Here is a 24,811-nt window from a genome sequence, read left to right as displayed (position 1 = left end):
ATATGTATTCTTAGATGCTCAATGTAATGAAGCAATAATGCCTTCAGTGCCTCATACAATAATGGCTATCATTTCTCAAAGTTTTTCCCTGTGCCATAACCATGAAAATGAGAAGGTGCTCATTTTAACCATGTGCCACAATGGCTAAAATGAGAGGTAATCCAGTCAGTAGTTCCAGCATTTTGTATTTAATGAATTAATAAAATAAAATAAATGGAGACTAAACATAAGGTAGTTTCTCAATTATTCCTTTAAATGGAATACATTCAGTTTCAGGGAATAAAATCACTATATTGCTATTGCTTTTTTCTTTTGCTAAGAATTAATAAATCAAATAATAGGCCCAGGAAGTAGAATTTGGGATTCTTGACTCCTTGGACTAATTTTTAATAGCATTTTAAATATTAAAATACACTTCAAATAACATACAATTCACCATTTTGAAGTGTACATTTTAGTGGTGTTCAGTTTATTCCTTGTTTTGCAACCATCATCACTATCTGCCATTACTATCCTCAATCATCATCATATTAGCAGTTAGTTCCATCTCCTTGCAGCCGTTAATCTTTCTGTCTCTATAAACTTGTCCTTGGGCAAATCTTTTATCTCTGCATAAGATGACTGCTCAGATATGTGATTTGTTTTTTATTCTTTGACGTCAAAATCAAACTGCCTGCCCCAAGCTTCAACTTGGTGTGTGGTTCTAGTGCTATAGGTAATATGTGTGACAGAAGGCATGCTAGAGAGTATAAAATCTCTTACGAGAGCTCATCAAAGTTAGCAAATGTTGCAATTAAATGGACTTTAATATGAAGAATATACTACATACTTTCTGCATATGAAGAAATATACTGCTACTTTCTGCATATGAAGAAATATACTACATGCTTTCTGCATTTCTACTGTCTACATTCATTACCAACTTTAGGTTTCCTCATAGTCTCCCTTCTTTCATTAATTTGGTACTTACTTGTGTAGCATACCAAATTATATATACTTGGAACTTAATTTGAAGACTGTCAATGTTTTCAATAATCAAATCAAAATAGTATTATGAAGGGTAATCTTATTTTTTTGAAAGTTACATCTAATCGTAGGTTCCCAAACTCTGATCCAAATACGTGCTCTATTTAGTTGCTCCATTCTCCTCCGTACACTCATGCACTTTGTCCACTTCTTAGAAATTTTAATTGAAAATAGAGATTCAAATGTATTATTGTGTCATTGGGACCCATCTGTGTCCATGTCTCTGAGTGGACTATGAGCTACTTGAGGGCAAGGACCGCGTCTATACCTTTGATGTTCCAGCACAGTCAGTCCCTGGTTCATGGTATAAAGTTTATGGGATGCTGTTGAAGAAATGGGATTTCAACACATAAACAAACACATGTAACAAAATGTACAATAATTAATGTACATTTAATTATATTACGCAATGTTCAACTATAGTATCACATATAGATCAGATAGTTTTAGGTAGATCACTACATTCCAAATATTAGATATTTTAAAAATTCAAAATGACATGTTTTAAACGCCATAGGATATTATGTATCTCGCTTTTACGTAGCATTATTTTGTAATAACCTGTAAAGTAGTTATTACACACACTCCCTATTAATCGGGTATTCACCACAGTGTAACTACAAGATGGAGGAACACCGAATGGGAAAATGTGGAGATTGCAGTCAGGAGAACAAATCTGCATTTGGGTTGACTAACACTACCTGAATGCCTTTGGCCGTTTGCAAACCTGAATATTCTGGGGTGTGCATATATTTAATGCCATGCTCAGCGAGTTGGTTTAAGGACGGAGCTAACCTAGGCTAAGGGCCTGGCATTTAGCAGGCCCTTCATGAATCTTGGCGGACGCCTCACCCCTCAGGTTTGAATTTATTTTTACACAATATGAGTCTTTTCTAATCGCGGAAACCTACCCTGACATCCAGTTTGTCAATTCAGAGACTCGCAATAAGGCCGCAGAGGTACAACAGATCCAACCTAAGCAACCTTTCTCACTGAAGGGTGGCTAAACCCGCAGGAGGCGCGGGGCCGACCTCCAGTATCCCAGCATTCCTCGCGCCGCCCCTCTCGCTCTTCCCCCGCGTCTCTATGGTAGAGCGCGCTCGGCGGCGGCGGCGGCGGCGGCGGCGACGGTGGCAGCCGTGGTGAGGCGAGTGGGTCCAACTTTCCTGCTGGCCTCAGGGGGGTTGGGGCGCGGAGGGTCGCGATGTCCGAGAAGAAGCAGCCGGTAGACTTGGGTCTCCTGGAGGAGGACGACGAGTTCGAGGAGTTCCCTGCGGAAGGTGAGCGGCGGGGCCTCGGCCTCTGGGCTTCGCGGACGGTGACTCAGGCTTCGGGTTGGAGGAAGCGCGGCAGCGAGGGCCGGGCCCAGAGGCGCCCGCGGGAAGTTTGGACCCTGCGGCCGGCGCTGGGGCCCCGCGAGTGCGACTCCCCGTGCACCCGGCTCCGGGCTCGGCGCGTCCGTGGGCTCGCCGGGGAGGCTGAATGCCTTCTGCTTGCTCGTTGGGAGGAGCCATGGTGACCCTGGGCCCCCGCGCCGGTGTCCGGGGCGGTTGGCCCCTCCCGTCAGCCGGCTACCTCGTTCGTGACCCCACCTCCTTTCCCTTTATTTTCTTTGGTTGAGCAGCCCTCCTTTGCCTTTACACCCCCCACTCCCAGAGTTGTTGTTTCTGGTTAGGCCAGTGCTGCTGACTTTGGGGACGTTACAGGTGAAGTCTGAATGAATGTTAGGTAGGATGGGAGGAGGGGGGGGTCAGGTGTTAGTGCTTCATACACGTTATTGTGTTCCTCGTGTTCCTCACTCATCTTTGATTACTTTGAACTAATCTAAGTTTAAGGGTTTTTTTAGGGCCCTAAAATTCTGTATTTTTATTAGTTTCATGGTTACCTAGACTCTAATTTCACAAATCTAGCCAGAAGGTACTGATATTTACAGTTTTTCAGAGAGACACTGAAGCTTGGAACAGTTGAGAAACTTCCCGGGGTCGCATAACTGGCAAGAATTGGTGGACAGCTGGCCCCTTTGACACCAGCGTTCTTAACCCCTTTAGCTGTTTATTTGGTAGATTTGGTTCTGTCTGTCTGTTAGATGGTTGTGGCTACTTAGATTTTTCCCCCCCAAATTATTTACTTTATTGGCTAAATGTTATAGTTAGGATAGGTATTTGTCTCATAAGAAAAGGAGGTTATTGTTGGGGGTAGTCTTTCTGAAGGTGGTAGAAAGAATTGTGGTTAATGGTGTACAAACTTGTTACATTAAGCCATTATTTGCGTCACTAAAATTGGCCTAAGTTATACCCATCGTGATTCTATTAAATCATAAAACCACACAGCTGGAACACTTGTTCTTTGTATATATAGTGCACTCAGTTGTTTTTTAATGGAAGAAGAAAGACATTAGTGTGCAGGCTACACAAATTCATAAACTAGCCCGAGTACATTTCTTCTCAATTCTGGGATTCATTTTACATTGTGGGGATTGTTTGTCTTCTGTTTTGATAGTAGCTTTTTCGTCAGACATGTTTTCTTTACCTCACTTTCAAGTTGGTTCATAATCCTCCAGTTTTAAGCTATGCAGTAGAAAACTGGCTTATTGAGAGCAGGATCCCATTTCTTACTTAAATTTCATATTTGGAAATAGCATTTATTCATTGTTTATCATATACAAGGTGCAGTATTAGGTACTTTATTTAAATTAGTCTAATTATCACCACAGTCCTGAAGCTCAGAGATTTAAAAAGCTTGCCATTAAGTGGTTAGTCAAACCATGCTTTAATCTTAACATTTTTCAAAGTGCCTGGTACTTTTTAGATGGTCAATAAATGCTTGTTGAATGAATGAATCTGTATTTAAAATAAGTAGCTGAAAATTGACTCCTTAAAAAGGATCTAGAGATAATTGTGTACCTGATGATATACATGATTTTTCTCAGCAACTTTCATCTTACCAGCTTTTGCAGAATATGTACTAGTAGTTTGTTCCTGTTCTGTGTTTATGTTGTGAGCAGCAATTTGTTCAAAATGTTTGTAGTTACATAGTAAAAAATCTCATTAAAAAGGAAAAGCAAAGAATATTTTTTTTGTGAAGAAAAAGGCCTTCACAATAGACTGGTTTATTAGTATTAAGTAATTCACCATTTATTGGTCACCTTACAGAATATTTGTGGTCTTCAGGTTTGAATGTGTAGAACCTACTTCATTCAGGAAACTTTCCATTTAGAATGACAAAAAAATTTGAAATTACTTTGTTTTGTTCAGGTTTCTGTATGTTTCTTCTTTGGTTTATAATTCAGTTTTTCTTACATGTTAATTTGAGTTAGTAAGATTTTTCTGGATACAAAATTAGCTTAGAGGTGAAACCAGATATTTACTAAGAAAGACTCCAATAATTAACAAAACTAAGTATTTGTCCAGGATTTATATATACATATGTATATAATTTTGTGTGTGTTTATATTTTTTAAATACACACAGAGGACTATATTATATATAACATTTCTACTTGATTTTTATGTTTTATTTCTTAGGCACATGTTTACACATTAATGTAAAACTTTACCTTATGCTTTTTAATAGTTGTGCACTACTAGTCCCTTGTATGCATAGTAAGTAATCTATTTAGCTTTTTTGTGTTTATCAGATAAACTCTTAGAGAAGAATTTGCAAGATCAAATTGACAGGTGCATTTATATTTTTTAATATAATTTTTTACTTTTAAATAATTGCAAACTTAGAGAGTAATTGAAAGTGCATTCTTTTTTCCCCTAAACCCATGGTCGGCAAACTGCTGCTCGTGAGCCACATACGGCTCTTTGGCCCCTTGAGTGTGGCTCTTCCTAAGCCTTAGGAGTACCCTAATTAAGTTAATAACAATGTACCTACCTATGTAGTTTAAGTTTAAAAAAGTTGGCTCTCAAAAGAAATTTCAATCATTGTACTGTTGATATTTGGCTCTGTTGACTAATGAGTTTGCCAACCACTGCCCTAAAGCATTTGAGAGTAAGTTGCCAACCTGATGCCCATCACCCTTGTGTATTCTAATTTGAATTTCCTAAAAAGACATTCTCATAGTACAACCATCAAACTTGGAAATTAATACACCTAATACATTACTATCATCCACAAATCATCTTTAGGTTTCTCTAATTGTCTCAAAAATGTCTTGATTTAGAATCATGGATCACTACATTCAGTTGTCATGTCTCTTTAGTCTTCTTCAGTCTAGAGTAGTTCTCAGTTTGTCTTCAACTTTCATGATTTTGACACTTCTGAAGATTATAGGCCAGTTATTTTATAGCATGTACCTTAACTTTGACTTGTTTCATGTGTCCACATGATTAGATTCAGGTTCTGCACATTGTCAGGAATATCAAAGTCATGATGCTGTGTTCTTATTGCATCTTGTCAGGGAGAACATGATTTTCATTTGTTCCATTACTGATGATGTTTATTTTTATCACTTTATTAAGGTAGTGTCTGAGAGAGTTTTCCATTGTTAGATTACTAATTTTCCCTTCATAATTATCTGGTATTTTGTGAAGAGGGATTTTGAAACCATGTAAATACAGTATTCCATTCATCATCAAACTTTCAGTTTGTTCATTTGCTTATTTATTATCAGTACAGATTCATGGATTCTCAGTCAGTGGGTTACAATTTATTACTATTATTTACTTTCATCCTCAAATTGTCCCATATTTGAACATTGGGAAGCCCTTCAAGCTATCTTTGACCTTTTGACATGTCACCATCAATCTTTGTGTAATACTTACAATACCTTCTGGCACAACAAGGTATTCCAAGCTAATCTTATACTTTCCCTGCTCCAGTCCTGGAATCAGCTGTTTCTCCAAGGCACATTCCTTATATTGGAGAATGATATTTAGAAGGCAGTATCTTAACTCCAGTTATGCTAATTGTTTTTGGGACCATCTCAGTAGAAGGAGCTAGGAAGTATACAAGTGTGTGTATACATATATACACTTTTACATCTATAGTGTATGTGTTTGTATAAAATTATAATTTCACACAGAGATCTCCAATATCTGTTTGTCACAGGGTTTATTCTCACAGGGTTTTTTTTCCCCCTTTCCATATTCATAATACCTTTCCCAACAGTGAGATACCTGGCTTTCATTACCATAAATATATTGTCTATTTGGTCATCCTCCTCCCTAACCAATCTTTGTTGTCCCCTGCACATAGAGGTGCCCTCCTCATGCCACTTGGGTATCAACATTCTATGTCAGGCCACCCTCTCCCCTCCTCACTCCAGTATTGGATGACTTCTTCACCCTGTTCAGGCTCTGCTACTGCAATGCTACTCCTCCACAGGAATGCTACCCCTCCAAGCTCTGCTTGGGCTCTGACACCTCATCAGGACCAGGTACATTTTGAAATTTGATGTATATTTTCAAATTGCCTTTGAGAAGTATTACAGTAATTAACAGTCCCATCTACAGTTCACCTTTTTCCTCATTAGGTTGCCTATCTATAATAATAAAAGCATAATATGCTAATTAGACCAGACAGCCGAACAACCTTCCAGACGAAGCCGTGGCTGCATGGGCTAAGCCCCTTGCACGAATTTCATGCATCGGGCTTCTAGTACTCCATATTAAACATTTTAGGCATTGCAAACCTAATGGAGATGGAAAATATTGCATCATTTTGATTTGGATTGATTTCTTGTGTGAGATTGACCATTATGTTTTTCATTGAACTGTACCTTCTTAATTCTCAGTTTCTTTATATATAACTAGCAGTTTGTGCACTGGTGAGGTCCCTCAGCCTGGCCTGCAGAGATGGGGCCGAAACTGGCTCTCTAACATCCCCCGAGGGGTCCCAGATTGCGAGAGGGCGGTTCTTAGGTGACACACCCCAGAATCGGGCTCCCTCCTCTCTGGTTCCAACTGCGTCACCCAAGAACCTCTGCTGCCAAGTGACCACAGCTCAGCAGCTGCTGCATTAATCATCTGCCCCCTGGTGGTCAGTGTGCGTCATAGCTACTGACCAGTCAGCTGGGTGCTTAGACTTTTATATATATATATATATATATATATATATATATATATATATATATATATATTTTTTTTTTTGGATAATAATTAGAGTCATATAAGGATTACATGGTTGTATTAGTCTGCTTGAGCTGCCATAACAAAATTCCATATTCTGAGAGGCTTAAACAACAGAAATGTATTTTGTCACTTTTCTAGAGCCTGCAAAATCCAAGATCAAGATATTAGCCTATTCATTTCCTGCTCAGTGCTCTCATTCTGGCTTTCAGACTATTGCCTTCTCACTATGCCCTTACAAGGTGAAGACAGAGCAAGCTCTCGGGTGTTTTTGTGTTGTTGTTTTTTTTCTAAAATGCCACTTATAGTTTCATCATGAGGACTCCACACTCATGACTTCATAGGATCCTAATTACCTCCAAAAGGCCTCATCTTCAAATACCACCAAATTAGGGGTTAAGGCTTCAACATAAGAATCTTGGGTTTGGGGAACACAGACATTCAGTCCATAGCAATAATACGTGTAAGTGCATATCATAGAGTTTGGCATAAAGTTGGTATTCAGTGAATATTAGAGCCCTTTCTCTTCTCCCGCCAATCTGTTTAGTACTTTGGATTTTGGATGATGTTTGATATTTAATTTACTTAGAATTTGAACTATTTTTGACAAATATTTTATTTGTAATTTTAGGTATATATGCAATTAAGCTTGTTGAGTTTATGGGTTATTTGATAATTTATTTTCTAATATTAAAATTTTAAAATTAAAAAATATTGTTAATTTTTTTCCAAAAGTACTTTTTAAGTTAGTGTGGTTATTTATATAAAATATTTTAATACATAGAACATAGCATACATTGTTTAAGGATGTATACAGATGGACATTAGGTATAAAAAACAGGGGAGTGAAAACCCCCCAAATCAAGATATTGGTGCTTGGGAGGGGATGGTGAGACGGTGACCAGGATATTACGCAGTAAAAGCTGCTTAGAAAAATTATTTGATTAGCTCTTTCACTGGTTCTATGGAATGAACAAGCAGTACTAGTAAGCAATCCTGATTTACATGACTCATTGAAAGATGTGGACTGTGGAAACATTTAGGGGAAAATGAAAGTTTTAAAAGTTATATTTTTCTTCTGGGGTACTAAAAATTCACCAAGTAACATTACCTCCCCAGTTTTGTGTTCTGTTGTATGTGTAATGCTTGGTAGGAATGGTGTTGTCTTTGTTCTGGAACATGTTCCTTTTATCTCTATCATCCTTCAAGTTCCCTGGCAGTGATTAGCATATAATAACTTACTTATTCATTGAATATATATGTTTGTTGAGTGCTTCCTGTAAATCTGGCACTGAGTAGTGCAGAGAGAGAATGCTACTAACTGACGTTTTTCAATACTGTTTTAGATATACAGCTGCCTTATGGTTTTATATTTGGGGCTCAGGAAAAGACCAAGGTTACAGTTAACTAGAGGCTGCACTTAGCCAAATTTGATTCCTTAGGTAGATTTGTCTTTGGACTTAATGATACAAATATCAGTGGAGATGATGGATCAATAGTTTTCATACCAAGCTTGAGCCTTTCAGTATTTTGCAGGTGCTTATCTGGAATGTGGGTCTCCAAATCCTTTCCTCCCCACCTTCAATTAAACCAGAGTAGCTTTGCATTTCACTGTCTTTATCTGTTGGGTTTCTGATTAGGAGGTCCTTTGGTTTCCTGTCAGTTGCTGCTGCTGGGGGAGTGGGGAGGGTGATTAATCTATTGATAAAGTGCAACAGCAGTTGAAAAGGGGGAATGATTTCTAGTTGTGTACAACCTGAGATAGCAACATTTGAACAGAGTTTTCAAAATATAGAAATGTAGGAAAGGGGTTTCCAAAAGAAGAGCAAAGAAATAGATGCCTGGAGATGGAAAATCAGTGTGTAAATTTTGGCTATGAAATAATGGTTGCAAAGCAGGTAGTTTGGGGCCTAACATGGAAGGCTTTAGCCAAATGACCAGTTTGGACTTTATCCTTAGGTAGATGGGATGTGGATTTTTTTTTGTTTGATATGTGTGTGTTTTCCTTCAGATAGGCAGTTTGGGGAAAGTCAACCCAGAAAAATTAATTTGAAGAGATAGAAAGAGAGAGTCAAGGACGCTAATTAGCAATAGCTTAGGTGAAGAGTAAGGGCCTGAGATAGATTATTATTAGGAAAGAAGTGAGGAGAGTGATGGAAGAATAACAAGGGAGCTTTGGCAACTAGTTTGATAATGGAGTGTTGGTAGTAAGACGAAATCAGGTTTGTGATTTTGCACTTGGCATGTCTAATGTATGACAGATGGTGGAGTTCACATTGGATACCCTTGATTCAGTAGTATGGAGGATCAGAATGAGGAAAATGATGAGTATAGGACATGAGGGCTTGGGAAAGATGAGAGTAATGGCTTTGGAGAATTTTTTAAGAGAGAATTCAAAATCGATTAACAAAGGTAACAAGTCAACATGACTTTGTAGTGAAATCATTCTGCCATATGTATATTTTTAAAAATTATTTATGAAAAGAATTGTTTTAATTTCCTTTTGTTAAAATATAAGAAAAAATTATAAATGGTTATGTAAGTTATTTTGAACTTCTTTTCAGACTCCTGGCAACAAATAACTAAAAAAGGTTACTGGTAGTCTGGTGCTAACATCATTTATTACTTGCTTTAGGTTGCTGATCTGAAGTTCCTTATTGACATTTTTGGTCCTTGTTAGAGAAAATAGGGTAGTGCAGTGATGCTCTGCTAGTTACTGATTTCTGAGCCACTGAATATAGGCGTTATTCTATATGTATAGAATAATAGGGTATAGATATTTTTGTATCACAATAACCTACAAAAGTGACATTTAAAAAGTTTTAACTTATTTTAGACAGCTTAAACAGAAACACAAGTAAGTTTATCTCTGACTAGATTTAGTGTGGCTCATCATATTCATGAGCATAATGATGCTATTTGCAAGTATTGCTGTTCTCTTTTACACTCAATCTGTGATTGTGAGTGTACAATTTACAACTTTTTCGAAGATCATCTGTCTCATATTTTTCTTTATACATGCACATTTATTTTATTTGAAGAAACTTTGCTGGAGATGAGTTTGTTTATATTCAGAGTAGCTTTGCTCTTAAGGAATGAATGATAATTTGATGCTCCTGAAAACTGGTATATTGCATCCCTATTTGGTATAAATTGAATTTCCTCTCTACTTTTCTCCAAAATGGTATCCTTCATACTTTTAAGGTATTTTGGAATGTATGTTGGAGGGTGGGGAGAATAAGTAATCTTAAGGACAGAGAGAGAAAAATCTTTTCCCTCTTTAATGTCAAGGTGATACTTAGATAAAATATATGGGATCTTTGATAGCTCAGATTTTTGAAATTTAAAGCTAGTCACAGATGTAATTCTCACTGACAAATGTGAACAAAGCCATATTTGGGGGCAAAGTCCTAAATAATTTAGAATTGCTAGAAACTTATGTATTAGGCATCTGTTACTGGTTATTTCTAACTCTGACTTCTTAAAATATGATAATTTTTTTACCAGTACACATCTGGAGACCTGCACACTGAAGTCAACACAGATGTCGTTATTTAAACGATTAATCACAATCCTGGCAATGCATTTAGTGTTGAAGATAACATGTATGCTTTATAACTCATCCACATGTTGAAGGAAGGCCTTAGCTATGAATCTGGTATCCTCATTTGATTTTATTGTTTTAACCTTTTAAAAAGGTATTTCTGGGTTTAAGGCTTTAAAATGAAGTGATTAAATCAAATTGCATGCTTCTCAGTGTTATGTTATAATTAAAAATTAAAACACAGTTCAGTCAGAGATATATTGCAAGAGATGTCAGCCAAATCCTAGAGATTACAATAGTCACAGCTTATTTATGTTACATGTTCACTTAGTGGAGTTTACATATATTATAGCTTACATATACTGTAACATATATGCATATGGAGAATTTGTAAGTTTTGAAAATAATATTTAAGGCTCTTATATCCTGTCACTTAAACTTCTTACTTAATATAGTTTAATATATTCCTAGTTAATAAAGAAAATATTAAAAGTTTCTACCTAAAATAGATATAGATTCTGGTTTGTCACTGTGAACACTAAGTTTCTTTTTTTCTTTTCTTTTTTTTTTAAAATATATTTTATTGATTTTTTTTATAGAGAGGAAGGGAGAGAGATAGTTAGAAACATCGATGAGAGAGAAACATCGATCAGCTGCCTCCTGCACATCTCCCACTGGGGATATGCCCGCAACCCAGGCACATGCCCTTGACTGGAATCGAACCCGGGACCCTTCAGTCCGCAGGCCGACGCTCTATCCACTGAGCCAAACCGGTTTCGGCCACTAAGTTTCTTAATGGTACTTTTGTTAAATAATTTAAAATACTTAAGTTGTAGTTCAAACAGTTAATTATTGTCCTGAATTCTTCATCTGTGATGGATGGAAGGATAGCATGGCATGGGGCTTTCGTGCATCTTACTCCTAGGATAAGACATTAAGGTTAAAAAGTATATTCAGATTTATGTGATGATTAATGAATTTAACTAGCTTTTCCATTTTTGTATACTCGAGTATCCTAATTATGAAATACTGTATAATTATACCAAAGAAATATAAAACTATTGTCAAGTCTTTGTGTGTGTGTGTGTACTCTACCTAAAACCTTGCTCATAATACTGTTTTCCCCTCTTTCATAGGCATTTTCCTTTTTTGGGGGGGTGGGGGGGCACTTTATTTCTATCTTCTTTCTTTTCCTTTCTTGCCATTAAAGTAGCATTAGGTGGTTGTTAAAGGAGGGAAGAGATGTTTTATCCTTATGCATTAAATGATCATCAGAATTCAACTCAATAAACTAAAAATTATACTACTCTTGAAATTAAAAAAAGACTGTTCAAACTAGTATCTCTGTATTCTGTTAAGAATTTTTACTTTTGCCGAAGCCGGTTTAGCTCAGTGGATAGAGCGTCGGCCTGCGGACTGAAAGGTCCCAGGTTCGATTCTGGTCAAGGGCATGTACCTGGGTTGCGGGCACATCCCCAGTAGGAGGTGTGCAGGAGGTGGCTGATCGATGTTTCTCTCTCGTCAATGTTTCTAACTCTCTATCTCTCTCCCTTCCTCTCTGTAAAAAATCAATAAAATATATTTTTTTAAAAAAAGAATTTTTACTTTTTCTTGCCTTTTTAGAATTAAGGATTGGGGCTCCTACAAAAAAGTTATGAAATACTTACGTTTCTGCCACTCCGAAGCAGTTGGGCACAAATTAAATATTTTTTTTAGTCTCTCAAAGTTAAAAGAATTAAAGCTAGCTTGAAGACACGTGAATGTATCAACTAATAACAGTATTGAAATTAATATTTTTAATCAAGTCATAATTAGATTAAAAGTTCCTGGGGGGGGGGGCGCGTAGGGGGGTTGTGTCTTTATTGTTCTGGAAAGGGTAGGTTTACAAGGTTAGCAGAGAGATGTGAAAAAATACTATTTTATATTTCTAACTTGAATTTTTTGACACATTACCATTTCCTTTTTAGAGACCAGTGTAGTGAACAATTTAGGAAGCTGGTTAGTTAGAAGTTGTTCAGGCTGATGTGAGGTTTGGTGTCTTACAACCTTGACACAATTCATTTGTGACTTGAGTTATATCACCCCCTTTACTCAAGAACATATTATCCAGTATTAATGAATTCAGATTATTTTGTGGAACATTAAACTTCATTAGGTAGCTTTATAAAGACTCCTTAAAATATCAGTAAAACAAATATTTAATTTGACAATTTCTATTTCTAGACTTATCCCAAATATATTTATAGTCTAGGATTTGATATCATGAAATAATGGTAGAAAAAGTTATTAAATATTTTCTTGTAAGGCAGTCTTCACTTTTTCTATTGTATGGTGGTGGTTTTCAAACAAAGAGGGGTATAATGTACACTCATCTCTAAGGCTTTTTTCTGTCTCCAAAATTCTGTAATTTTAACCTGTCCTCAGTCTTAACCATTTTATAAAACTTGAAGTCTAAAGCCAAAAACCTTGCTACATTGCAGTTTATTGAAATTGTTTTATGTGACATTTTTACATGGAAGGCCTTAATGTCATTAAAATAAAACAGAATAAGAAACAAAAAATCCTAAATTGTTCATTAATACTATTAGGTAGCTCCAGAGCTCTAGATTATAGTAACTGGAGGGAATGTGGAGTAATAGTATTAGTTGTTGTTCACTTGCTGTAAAAGGGATAATGGATTTAGTTGTTTCATTACAAGTTCAACATATAGGAATGTAAGTTTCTATAAAAGATACGTTTGAGATTATTTGAAGTGTTTTCAGTTTTAAAATTTAAAATTATTTAGTTGATTTTTAATGATATAGTATTACAGAGAACTATATCTATTGTTTGAAATGGGGCTTCTTTGGTTTATCTTAGGATACACCTCATATTACCTTTTCTTAATGTTCCTCTCTTGTATATTTAATATTGCAATTTCTGCCCCATTTATTTTTACCCTATAATAGTTCACCTCTTTCATATTGAGATGTCTGTTTTTTAGAACAAAAAAAGAAAGTTTATATATAATATTATAATATATAATTATAATGTACATAGTACACAGTTTATTATTTATTGCAATGGCACTATGAGAGTAACAGTACTGTTTAGTCCCTATACCTAATGATTAACTTAGGCTTAACTAAGAAACTTTTCTAGTCTATAAAAGTGCAGAAATGTTATTCTTTCAGTTTATCTTTAGCTTTGGGAATAGCTATATCTATTAAATTGGTTTATAGTAGCTGTCTGATCACTCTTCCTTAGACTGAGAAAAATCCTGAATATGATTTCCTTTTCTTTAACTCTTAATCTACTCTTCATTAAAAATATAGTTAATTTCACACACAGTAAAATTTTTCAGTTCAAGTTTTAAGGTACTTCTACAAGAAAGGAGAAAATGTAAGAATATATTTAGCTCAGCCAACTTAATTTTGAGATGTAATTAGTACTTATTATTATTGAATATTACTATTGTTAAGGACTTCAGAGAAAAGGAATTCAATTTAGGTAATTGCAATATTCCCTGTTTGAGAACAATAATATTACTAGGAGATATAAAAAATATATGCAAGTGAAAATTCACATTTTTTATTGAGAATTTTTACTAATGAATATACATTCACTACCCTATGCCATGGTTGGCAAACGGCGGCTCTTTGGCCCCTTGAGTGTGGCTCTTCCTAAGCCTTAGGAGTACCCTAATTAAGTTAATAACAGTGTACCTACCTATATAGTTTCAGTTTAAAAAATTTGGCTCTCAAAAGAAATTTCAATCATTGTACTGTTGATATTTGGCTCTGTTGACTAATGAGTTTGCCGACCACTGCCCTATACAATGATTAAAGTTAGCCATACATTTGACTGTGTGTTGTTGCTTCTTAGCAACCTGAAACAAATTGCCTCAGGGAAATTTTTTCATCTTTTTTTAGGCACTGTGTCCTTAAAAGATAGTTTCCACATGGTCTCTCTTAGGGGATCATTGAATGAAGTGATCACATTTCTCAGAAGCAGTCTTAAGTATAATTGAGAATTTTACATAACATTTATAATACATGATATTGTTGATATCTTCTATCTTTAATTATGTACTCTTGGCTTTACTGAAACCATCACTAGCCTCTGTTTTCTTCATATTGACAACTCAGGAAGGGAACTTAAGAAGTATAGTTTCTAAGTGGAACTATAGCATTTTATTAAATGTCTACTATGTGCCCAACACCTAGCTGTAGGCATTAGAATTACAGATTTAATAAAATGCCATTCCTACCTGAAGGTGTTGAATAGTATCCACAGGAATAGCAGTGGTTGTTTTAGGCATCTGTGGTGGGTGGATGGGTATATACTGTGTAAGATTGGGGAGGAGGGAACAGAAAGAGGGCCACAGTAATAGTCCATGAAGGGAAAAATTACTTCTCAGTTAACATAGTGGCTGTAAGAGTAGTGAGGGGGAGACTAAACTCTGGAGATAGTTGCGAGTTGGAAAGGATAATGACTTTGATAGTTGAAGGAGAAAGAGTAGGTAAGATGCCTCCCGTGATTCTGCTTTGGGGAACCAGGTAAATGGAGATACTTACTTCTATTCTTAAATCATAACAAAGACATATCACATTTTAAAAGTTTTGTTGATACATAATGTAACAAATAAAATACTTATAGTATGTGTCATTGCTGAATAGTTTTAAATCTAAATGTGCATTATAAGAAAAGCCTAACTCATGTTTTGTTATTTAATTATTTTTCTTTTAGGTTTAAATATTCTTAGCCATGTTTCTAATAGGTATCTACTAAGATGAAGCTAATGGCTAGGACATATTTAAGAGAGAATGTAATTCATAATTACTGATTTTGAAGGGGAGGGGGGTTCAAACAAAAATTTGCAAGTTCTGATTTAGAGTTCTGTTGTGTGTTTCACAACTGTTTGTTGTACATATGCTAGGTACTGTTTGAATTTAAGAATACAGAGATAAAATAGAGTTGTTACTCTTGAGCTCAGACACTCATGATTGTACAGTATGTAAGTGCTGTGATAGAGATATACACAAAAGAAGGGATCTAATCTCTAAAGGTAAGGAGGAAGAGAAGGGAATATGGAAGGCTTCCAGAGGTAATTTCCAAACCTATTTTTAAGAAACTATTTTCTGACATTTTAATTTGGAAACTTTCAACCCTGAAAAAAAGTTTAAAACAGAGGGGAAATGGGGCATGGTGGTGGCGAATTGGGTAAAGGGGTCACAAGGTATAGACTTCCAGTTATAAAATAAATAAGTCATGAGGCTATCATATACAGCAATGATGACTCTAGTCACTAATGCTGTACTGCATATTTGAAAGGTGCTAAGAGAGTAAATCTTAAAAGTCTTCACAAGAAAAAAATGTAACTGTATAGTGATAATATTAACTAGTCTTGTGATCATAAATATCAAATCATTGTGTTGTACACCTAAAACTAATAAAACGTTATATGTTAATTATACCTCATTTAAAAAAAGATGTATAATGTTTACTTTATTTCTCTCATGTATAGCATATATGATATATATCAAATACATGTTTTGAGAACCATTTGTAAGTAAATTGTTGACAAAATAACACTTAACTCTTAAATATTTCAGTGTACATGCCTTAAAGAATAAAGACATTCTCCTCTAAAACAATTTTACAATCAAATTTAAGAAAATATTTGGTCTACTTTTTATTATCTGTGAATGAGTTACCTTTTTAATGTTTAGCAGTTTTGAATTTCAGGCTGATGTCTTCCTGTTACTCAACTTACCTTAGTGTTGTTAGTGCTATGTTTTGAAAGATTGTGAAATAGACCTTATAAAAGTTAGCCCAAGGAGAAATCAGGAAAGTAAATATCCTCCTGAAATTAAAATAAATATTCATGGCAAATATAATTTGTATATTAACTTTTGTTTTAGATTATCTGCAAATTCAAAAATTGAGAGAACATATGTGACAGCATAAATTGAGATTTAAAGAGGAAGATTACCATTTCTCATACTAATATATATGGTATTACATGTTTTGAATTGTTAGAGTTTTCAGGGCAAAGTTTCTGACGTTCTTGTATTTATGGAAATAATATATGAGAACTATTTAGACAGCATCTGTTTCTGTTTTCAGACTGGACTGGTTTAGATGAAGATGAAGATGCACATGTCTGGGAGGATAATTGGGATGATGACAATGTAGAGGATGACTTCTCCAATCAGTTACGGTAAACTTTAAGCCAGATTTTTATATAACTTAGTATTAATTGTAAGCACAGAATATGTCATCTACATATGATAATTGAGCTCTTAAAAGATAATAAATCTTTGAAATATGTTTTTGGATTCCGAAAAGTATGACATTTTGCCTTCATTTCTTGTGTTTCTAAATATGAATACTTTGGGTAAGTGCCTAGAGCTTTTGTTCTTTCTAGGCTCTTGGCAAAAGTGGTTAAATAGAAGCATATTTACTGTTTTTTATCCTTGTGGGTTTAATTCTGTTGAAGTTAATTTTCTGCCAATATTGAATAACTCAGTAGAAATTAGAATCGTAGAGTGCTAGAACCCACCTTTCCTTCTGGCTATCACCATACTGTTGTCTGAGTCTGTATAGTCATTCATGCTTAATCTCTTCACAATTTTTCACCCAGCTCCCCAACCTCTCTCCCATCTGACAGTTGTCAGTCTGATTTTGTTTGTTAAATTATTTTGTTGATTAGATTCTATATATAAGTGAGATTATAAGGTATTTGTCTTTCTCAGACTGATTTCACTTAGCATAATAATTTCCAGATTTATCCAGACTGTCACAAAGGAATGATTTCCTTTTTTTTTTTTTTTACAGCCAAGTAGTATTCTAATGTGTAAATGTACCGTAGTTGTTTTATCCATTCTTCTGCTGATGGATACTTTAGCTTGTTTCCAGATCTTGGCTATTGTAAATAATGCTTCAATGAGTATAGAGGTGCATTTATTCTTTTGAATTAGTGTTTTGGGTTTCTTTGGATATATTCCCAGAAGTGGGATCACTGGGTCAAAAGGTTCCATTTTTAATTTTTTGAGGAAACTCCATTCTGTTTTCCACAGTGGCTTCACCAGTCTACTACATTCCCAACACATGCCTGAGGTTCCCGTTTTCTCCATATCCTGGCCAGTAATTGTTGTTTGTTGATTTATTGATGATAGCCATTTTGATAGGCATGAGATGATATCTCATTGTGGTTTTAATTTGCATCTCTATGATGATTAGTGACCTTGAGAGCATCTTTAAGTCAAATTTCTCCAAAGTCTCTTTTGTCTTTCATTAGCCAGAAAGTAGCACTTTTTTAAAAAAAATTAAGTCAGGACATTATTGAGTGCTACGAATTTATTGGGAACTTTTAATAAATGTATTTATAATGGGATTTCTTGTCACTACTACATCTTGCCTTTTTACTGGTTTGAAAATAGAGCATTATCCATATGTTCTTTGTGGCTTGTTGTTTTCATAATACACCTCCACAGTGGTCTTATGTTCTCTGTTGTGTTTCTGCCTTTAGGTTTGTGGATTTCCATAGTGTATAAATCTTGGTATCTCCATTAGTGAATAAGGTATTTCTTTTTTGTTTCCTGTTTGAGTCATGAGTATTTTTCCCTACAAGGTTGTTCGTATGTCAACAGTTCTATCAAATAGAACGTACTATAGTGATGGAAGTGTTCTGTAACCCATTCGTGTGATTAGTGAGCACATGAAATGTGGCTAGCGCAGCTAATGAACTACATTTAATGAAATAACTTTACTAAATTGCCACGTATGAATACTATATTGGACAGCATAGCCTCAGATAATATTTATATTTCTGCTTTTAAAAACTTGTCTCAATTAACAGGTCTCCAGCAAATATGCTCTTCCTAGTCTCTGTAAAATGCATTGAGGCCTTTAGTGTGGTATTGTAAACCATGGTAAAAAAAAACCACACATGTTCTTCTATCTTCTGATGTTATTTGGTCCTAATCCCATCTAATTTCTGAGAGGCAGTTTGTACTTTAGAGTCAGTCATATTCTCTGAGTTCTAACTCCAGATCTGTCTTCAGCAACAACCTACCACAAACTTTCCATGTCTCTTTCTCTTTTAGTGTAATTACCTTTAGCAAGTAGAAGTAGAAAGAAAAAAGGATATCTGTGTCTCCAAGTAACTGAAAGTCCTGTTTTTGCTGTTTCTGATATATTTGTTTCTCTGTATGTCAGAAGTAGGTAGGATTATCAGATTTTCCTGACCCTGCATCACATTTTACATAAAAACTATGTTCTTCATTTACTGTGTCAGATATAGCCACTGGCATATAACAGTAGTTTTTTTGGATAGTAAGAGGAGTTCCCAAACCTATTAGTCTTAGTCTTCTTCTATTGTAAAAGGAATGCTGGTTTTGTTTGTTTGTTTCAAATAGTATGTATTCACTATGTGTCTCATTTCTTCTCTTTGCTGGATTTTTCCATTTAACAGGCTCTTGATATTAGTGTTTTTATATTGTTTTGTGTTTTGTGCTTAATGGCCTTGATTTCTTTTCCTTTTGATTTCTTATATATCCTAAATTTTAGCAAAGAAGTTTTCATGTTCTCTACGAATTTAGCTAATAGGGAAACATATCATTACTTCTTTTGTATTTGTAAATAATTTATAAATATAATTGGTTACCACCTCCTGTCAAGAAGTCAGATGGGTTTTTTGTTTTGTTTTGCCTTTGTTGTTAAAATAAGAGGAAGTAAATAATATACATTAATTGTGTTGAAGGCATCAGAAAACTATTATTTAAGAAACTTTTTAAATTAATTTAATGTTAAATAGGAAACATATGAAGGATAGGCATTATAATTTTAAACTTCCTGGTTGGGAGGGCAAAAGAAACATTTTAATTAAATTTAGCAAAGGAAGGGGTAGAGTCAGAAACTTGTGCTGATCTTTATACCCCTACTCTAGCATTTTACTACTAGTCCATACTGACCTCTACTCCTGAGCAGAAGAAAGATGATTCATATGAATAATCTCTGGTTAGTGTTTATGTTATAAGTAACTAAAATTTTTAGGAAATTGAAGGAGTGTGAGGAAATGAGTAATAAATACTATATACATCATTCCCACCATGTGCTTTTTACATTGTGTTTACATTGGATAGTATGATAGTGGCTAAGCTAAATTACACTTGAAGACAAAAGTCTTTGTCTTATTGGATGTAATGATGTAGGGCACATTAGTCATACTTTACATTTGTATTATGTTTTATCATGGATTGGCCCTCAAATAATTTTGTGGTGAACTATTATAAAATCAGAATTGTGGCAGGTAAGTTGCTGGTGATATTTGGAATGGTAGTTTAAATAGCTGAAATTCATTACAGAACTAAACTTTATTGTGCAAATGTTTTATATAAGGCTAATCAGCTATTGCAGTTGACATTTTCAGAAACTTCAGGTTGAATAAATTATTTAAAATTATAAAAAGTGTCTTTTTAAACTGCATTTTTTCCAATATAATTTTTGAGATTTTTTATTCGTATTTAAAATTAGGAAAGTCTCATTTAATAGTTTATAACTTATTTATTATATTTATTTTGCTTACGTATAGCTAACGCAGAATAATGCTTACCCTTAAATTTGATTTATAATTTCTGTCTGCTTAGCTCAATAGATATATGTAAATATGGAAAGCAATCTGTTCATCTCTTATGTGTAAATAACAGTAATACCTATTGTGATGATTATGAAATCCCTAAGATTGATATCAGTGTCTTGTGTTCTTAACTGTATGGTTAATGATTCTTAAAATTTGTTTAAATATTTATTATTAACCGGACATTTTATGATATTTGGAAGATAGCAGTAAATTTCTTATATTTCTTCCATAAATAGATTATCAGAAAATTAAGGAATATGAAATACTAGTGGGAAATTAAAATTTTACTAGCATTGTGTTGATTCACATCCAGTTTCTTGTATAGATTTATTTCTAGGGACTAAAGGAATTTGGTAGTATTTTTAATTGGTGCCTAAATTTAGCTCATTTTTAATTTATTGTATTATTTCTTAAAACCACCTGTTTCTTTAATCTATCATAAAGAATGTCTAGTGATATTATATTTTTGTGTTTTATTTTAGAGCTGAACTAGAGAAACATGGTTATAAGATGGAGACCTCATAATATCCAGAAGAAGTATTGAAGCAACCTAAAGTTGAACTATTTACTAAATTCTAGGTCACAGAATCCAGGATGAATAAACTTAAAAAATGTTTATTTCATTACTTGCTTGGCTTTATTTTTGCATTTGTAACACAAAAAATAAATGTTTTGATCTAATTTTGGTTTGGTTCAGAAGTCTTGATTTTTGCCTAATAATTAACTTTCTCATAGTATTCATGATTTTCCAGGACTTGATTATATAGAGTAAAACTTCCTATTATGATTTTTTGTTTTAATGTTAACTGAGGCTCAGAGAGGTTAAAATGAAATGAGCTAGAATCCATATCCCCAATTCAGTAGTTAAACCACGTCAATTAAATATTAGTCTTATTCATAAGGTATTTCATTTAAGTTACTTTTAAACTTAATCTCATCTGTATTTTTAAAGCTTAGACAACATTCACATTTTTAAGATGATTCTTCAAAACCTGTGTTTTAAGATATTAATCATTTTAAATTGCTTAATCTACTTTTCTGTGTGGGAGATTTAATTTGGTTAGTAAATTATTCTTTCTGATATGACTTAGAATGGGGCTGTTATACAGTTTTTATTAGGAATATTTCAGACTTGAATGTGTTACTATTTAGAAGTAGAATCACTGGTGCTGTTGAATAATTTAAAATGTAAAATTTATTTAACATGATGTAGTATTAACACCAAATAGAAAAGTTGGGCACCGGAAATATAATTTAAGTTATGCCTCGAAACGATTTTGAACATATATAAGTTTTTCCTCCTAAGACAAGCATAAATCTGCCTTACCTACCTGACAACTACTAGATGATCAGATGGAATAAAAGTAATAAAGTACTTTGCAAAGTGTAAAAAGACCTTGTTTTTGTAACATATAGTTAGAAAATGTAGCATGTAAAGAAATATTTTTATTGGATATTTTCTCAATTTCCTGGTCACTGGTTATAAGGTCATCTTTAGACCCCATTATCATAGGTTACCTTGAGAGTCTCAGACAAGTACCCAGGCGAATGGCCACTTCATGTGACTTTTAAATTGGTGAGATACAATTTTGAAACCTCGTAGGAATTGGACAGGGACTTTAATGGGTTATCTCTACTTTAAAGTCAGTATTTTGTCCTTAAATTGTAAATTTCAGTTTAGGTGGTTTTCTCTTTTAAGAATTGAGTACCTAAAAATTGGTATTTGGCATCAAGATGATGAAGCACATTGGTGGTGGAAAGTGTGACTAGTCTAGCTTAAGAAAATTATCTTTATAGGATTTTACAGTTAACAGATTTCTTTAACTTTGACCCTGTGAAGCAGGCAGGAAAGACGTGTCTATTATAAATATTCATCAAATAGAAAACTGAATCTCAGAGAAAATTAGAAAGTGAAAGCATCCAAGGTTGCATAGCTAAGAGGTGTCAGATACAGATTTGAATCCAGGTTTTTTCCCTTGTAATTTTCCATAATCAATATCATTTGAAATAGTTTTGAATTCAAATTGTAGATGTAATAATCAGCATTTTTCATCAGGCCTTGGATTGGAATTGTTGCCATTAGATGCCATGTCCTTTCATCCTGTTCCCACTAAGTGTTTAGTTTAGAGGACTGTGATAATAAGCCACCTCCCTTTTGAAAGATTATATGGTGTATTAATGCCTTTTTATGGCATGTCATGATCTACCCTGTATTTTTTAAAGATACTCATATCCTTTCTGTCCCACACTTACCAAGTTGGAAGCAAACATCTTCCACCCTTTTGGCAGAGAGTCAACAATTTGTACTACTCAGTGTACCCCCTGATGCTGGGGAGTTGCACTCAAGTTTTCTAGCTACCTTAATGGCTCCTGCTGTATTCCACCATGAGCCCAGCCAGCATGACTCAGTAGTTGAGCGTCGACTTATGAACCAAGAGGTCAGGGTTCGACTCCCAGTAAGGGCATATGCCAGGGTTGCAGGCTTGGTCCCCAGTGGGGGATGTGCAGGAGACAGCCCATCAATTATTCTCTCTCATCATTGATGTTTCTTTTTCCCTCTCTCTCTGAAATCAATAAAATATATATTTTTTTAAATCTTGGCATGAGTCTACACTCTGCTTTGGGTTCAATTCTTGCTTTGTTCATAATTCTCTCAGTTGCTTTATATATTTTTTTTGAAAGAATATATATATATATATATATATATATATATATATATATATATTTAAATATATTTTATTGATTTTTTACAGAGAGGAAGGGAGAGGGATAAAGAGTTAGAAACATGGAGGAGAGAGAGAAACATCGATCAGCTGCCTCCTGCACACCCCCTACTGGGGATATGCCCGCAACCAAGGTACATGCCCTTGACTGGGATCGAACCTGGGACCTTTCAGTCCGCAGTCTGACGCTCTATCCACTGAGCCAAACCGGTTACGGCTGCTTTATATTTTAAAAAAACTTATTTATATCAATGTATATTATTTCATTTTCTATTCTCAGTCTTGGCCTCTCCTTGAAACCTCATACTCCTATACCTAACAACTCTATCACCTGCACCAGTTGTTCCCTCAATGCTCATTCTCAAAGGCTTTCCCTCATCATCAACCTGTGGGTCGCAACCCCTGAAAATACATCCTGCATATCAGATATTTACATGACGATTCATAACAGTAGCGAAATTACAGTTATGAAGTAGCAATGAAAATAATTTTATGGTTGGGGATCACCACAACATGAACTGTATTAAAGGGTCGCGGCATTAGGAAGGTTGAGAACCACTTAGGTATCCACTCAGTCACTCCACACATGTTGCCTTCTAAAAAATGCTCTGAAATAATACCCAATTTTTAAAAATTAATGTTGCATTGCAAATGATCACCTCCCTGAGTATCAGAAACCAATTGCAAATGATAGCCAGAATATTGATTTGGTTTTGCTGTCTATATAGTTGCTGTGGGGACTGATGGATTGTCAAAAGGTTAATGTAAGGATAAAATTCATTTTATAGGAGCTATAGTTTGAATTAACTTGTCAAGTGAAATCATTATTTTGGTACTCCGGTGTTCTCTTCCTTTTGTTCCATAGCTGTCATGGATTAGTCAAGTTTATACTCCTACCTTCTTTGTTGCCGTTTGGCTACAGTTCTATTATCCAGGAAGTAGTAGTACAATATCAGTGATGGCTACAAGGTAGGATGACATCTTAGAGTAAGGAGACTAATATTGTATATTTTTCTTTTTGTATTGATTTTGTCTTTTTAGTTTATTATTGGTCTCCTGTTCTAGATTGTGAATTCTTGGAAGATAAAATCCCTATTGTAGTCATCGTTACATCTCCTCCTCTTAGTCTGGGTTCCCTTTGCAGACCTAGAGATAAGAATTTAAGTGTGAGTAGTTTATTACGGGTGTGATAGGGGAGTGGGGAAGTGAGGCAAATAATACAGGGAAACTTGTAAAGAGTATATATATCAAGCAGATAACCTCTGGGCACTTAGACCTTAATTCTATCTAGGCACTCTGGGAGGTCATATACAGCATACCTCAGAATTACCTGAACCAGGGTGCTGGGGGGCTAGAATATCCAGCCCAGGGCTAGGATATCCAGCCCTAGCCCCCAGCACCTTGGTTGAGAGTTAGTCTGAGAGAGGGAAATTGTTAATTCCCAGTAACTAGGTCTGGCCCATGTGCATGCAGAGTAGGTTCTGGCTGCCAGAGAAAGTTTTCAAGCTGCTGGGAGCGGGGAGTGAGGCTGTCCTGTCTGGAAATGTTAAGTAATGAAGTGATAGAGTCAGGGCACCAACAGCACTGCACATCTCTACGCTATACTTAGTATTTCTTAAGTATTTATGATGTGAATCTTGAAACCATTGATCAGGAAATCAGAAGAAGGATTGGAATAATCAGCATAGACTAGGAAGTAGAGATATTTTTAAACCACGAGAGAGGACTTTAGATTTCCTTCTTGGTTATAAGGCACAAACAAATCCATCTAATAAGCCGTGCCACGTAATTGTTGTACCGGGACAACTCAAACCTTATAT

The 24,811-nt window shown here is 34.9% G+C and overlaps 1 protein-coding gene across 1 annotated transcript; it reads left to right on the top strand.

Moving 5' to 3' along the window:
- The first annotated feature begins 2,099 nt into the window (after positions 1–2,099).
- SEM1 (SEM1 26S proteasome subunit) lies at positions 2,100–20,949 on the top strand. Its single transcript, XM_081101676.1, has 3 exons — positions 2,100–2,306; positions 16,752–16,845; positions 20,751–20,949. Exons 1-3 carry the CDS (start codon positions 2,231–2,233, stop codon positions 20,791–20,793), a joined length of 213 nt encoding a protein of 70 aa, XP_080957802.1. The 5' UTR covers positions 2,100–2,230; the 3' UTR covers positions 20,794–20,949.
- The last annotated feature ends 3,862 nt before the right edge of the window (positions 20,950–24,811 follow it).

Source organism: Myotis nattereri (genome assembly GCF_964212035.1).
Source record: "Myotis nattereri genome assembly, chromosome: 11".
NCBI classification, from domain to species: domain Eukaryota; kingdom Metazoa; phylum Chordata; class Mammalia; order Chiroptera; family Vespertilionidae; genus Myotis; species Myotis nattereri.
Note: the sequence above shows the minus strand (reverse complement) of the source record. Positions and strands in the feature narration are given on the sequence as shown.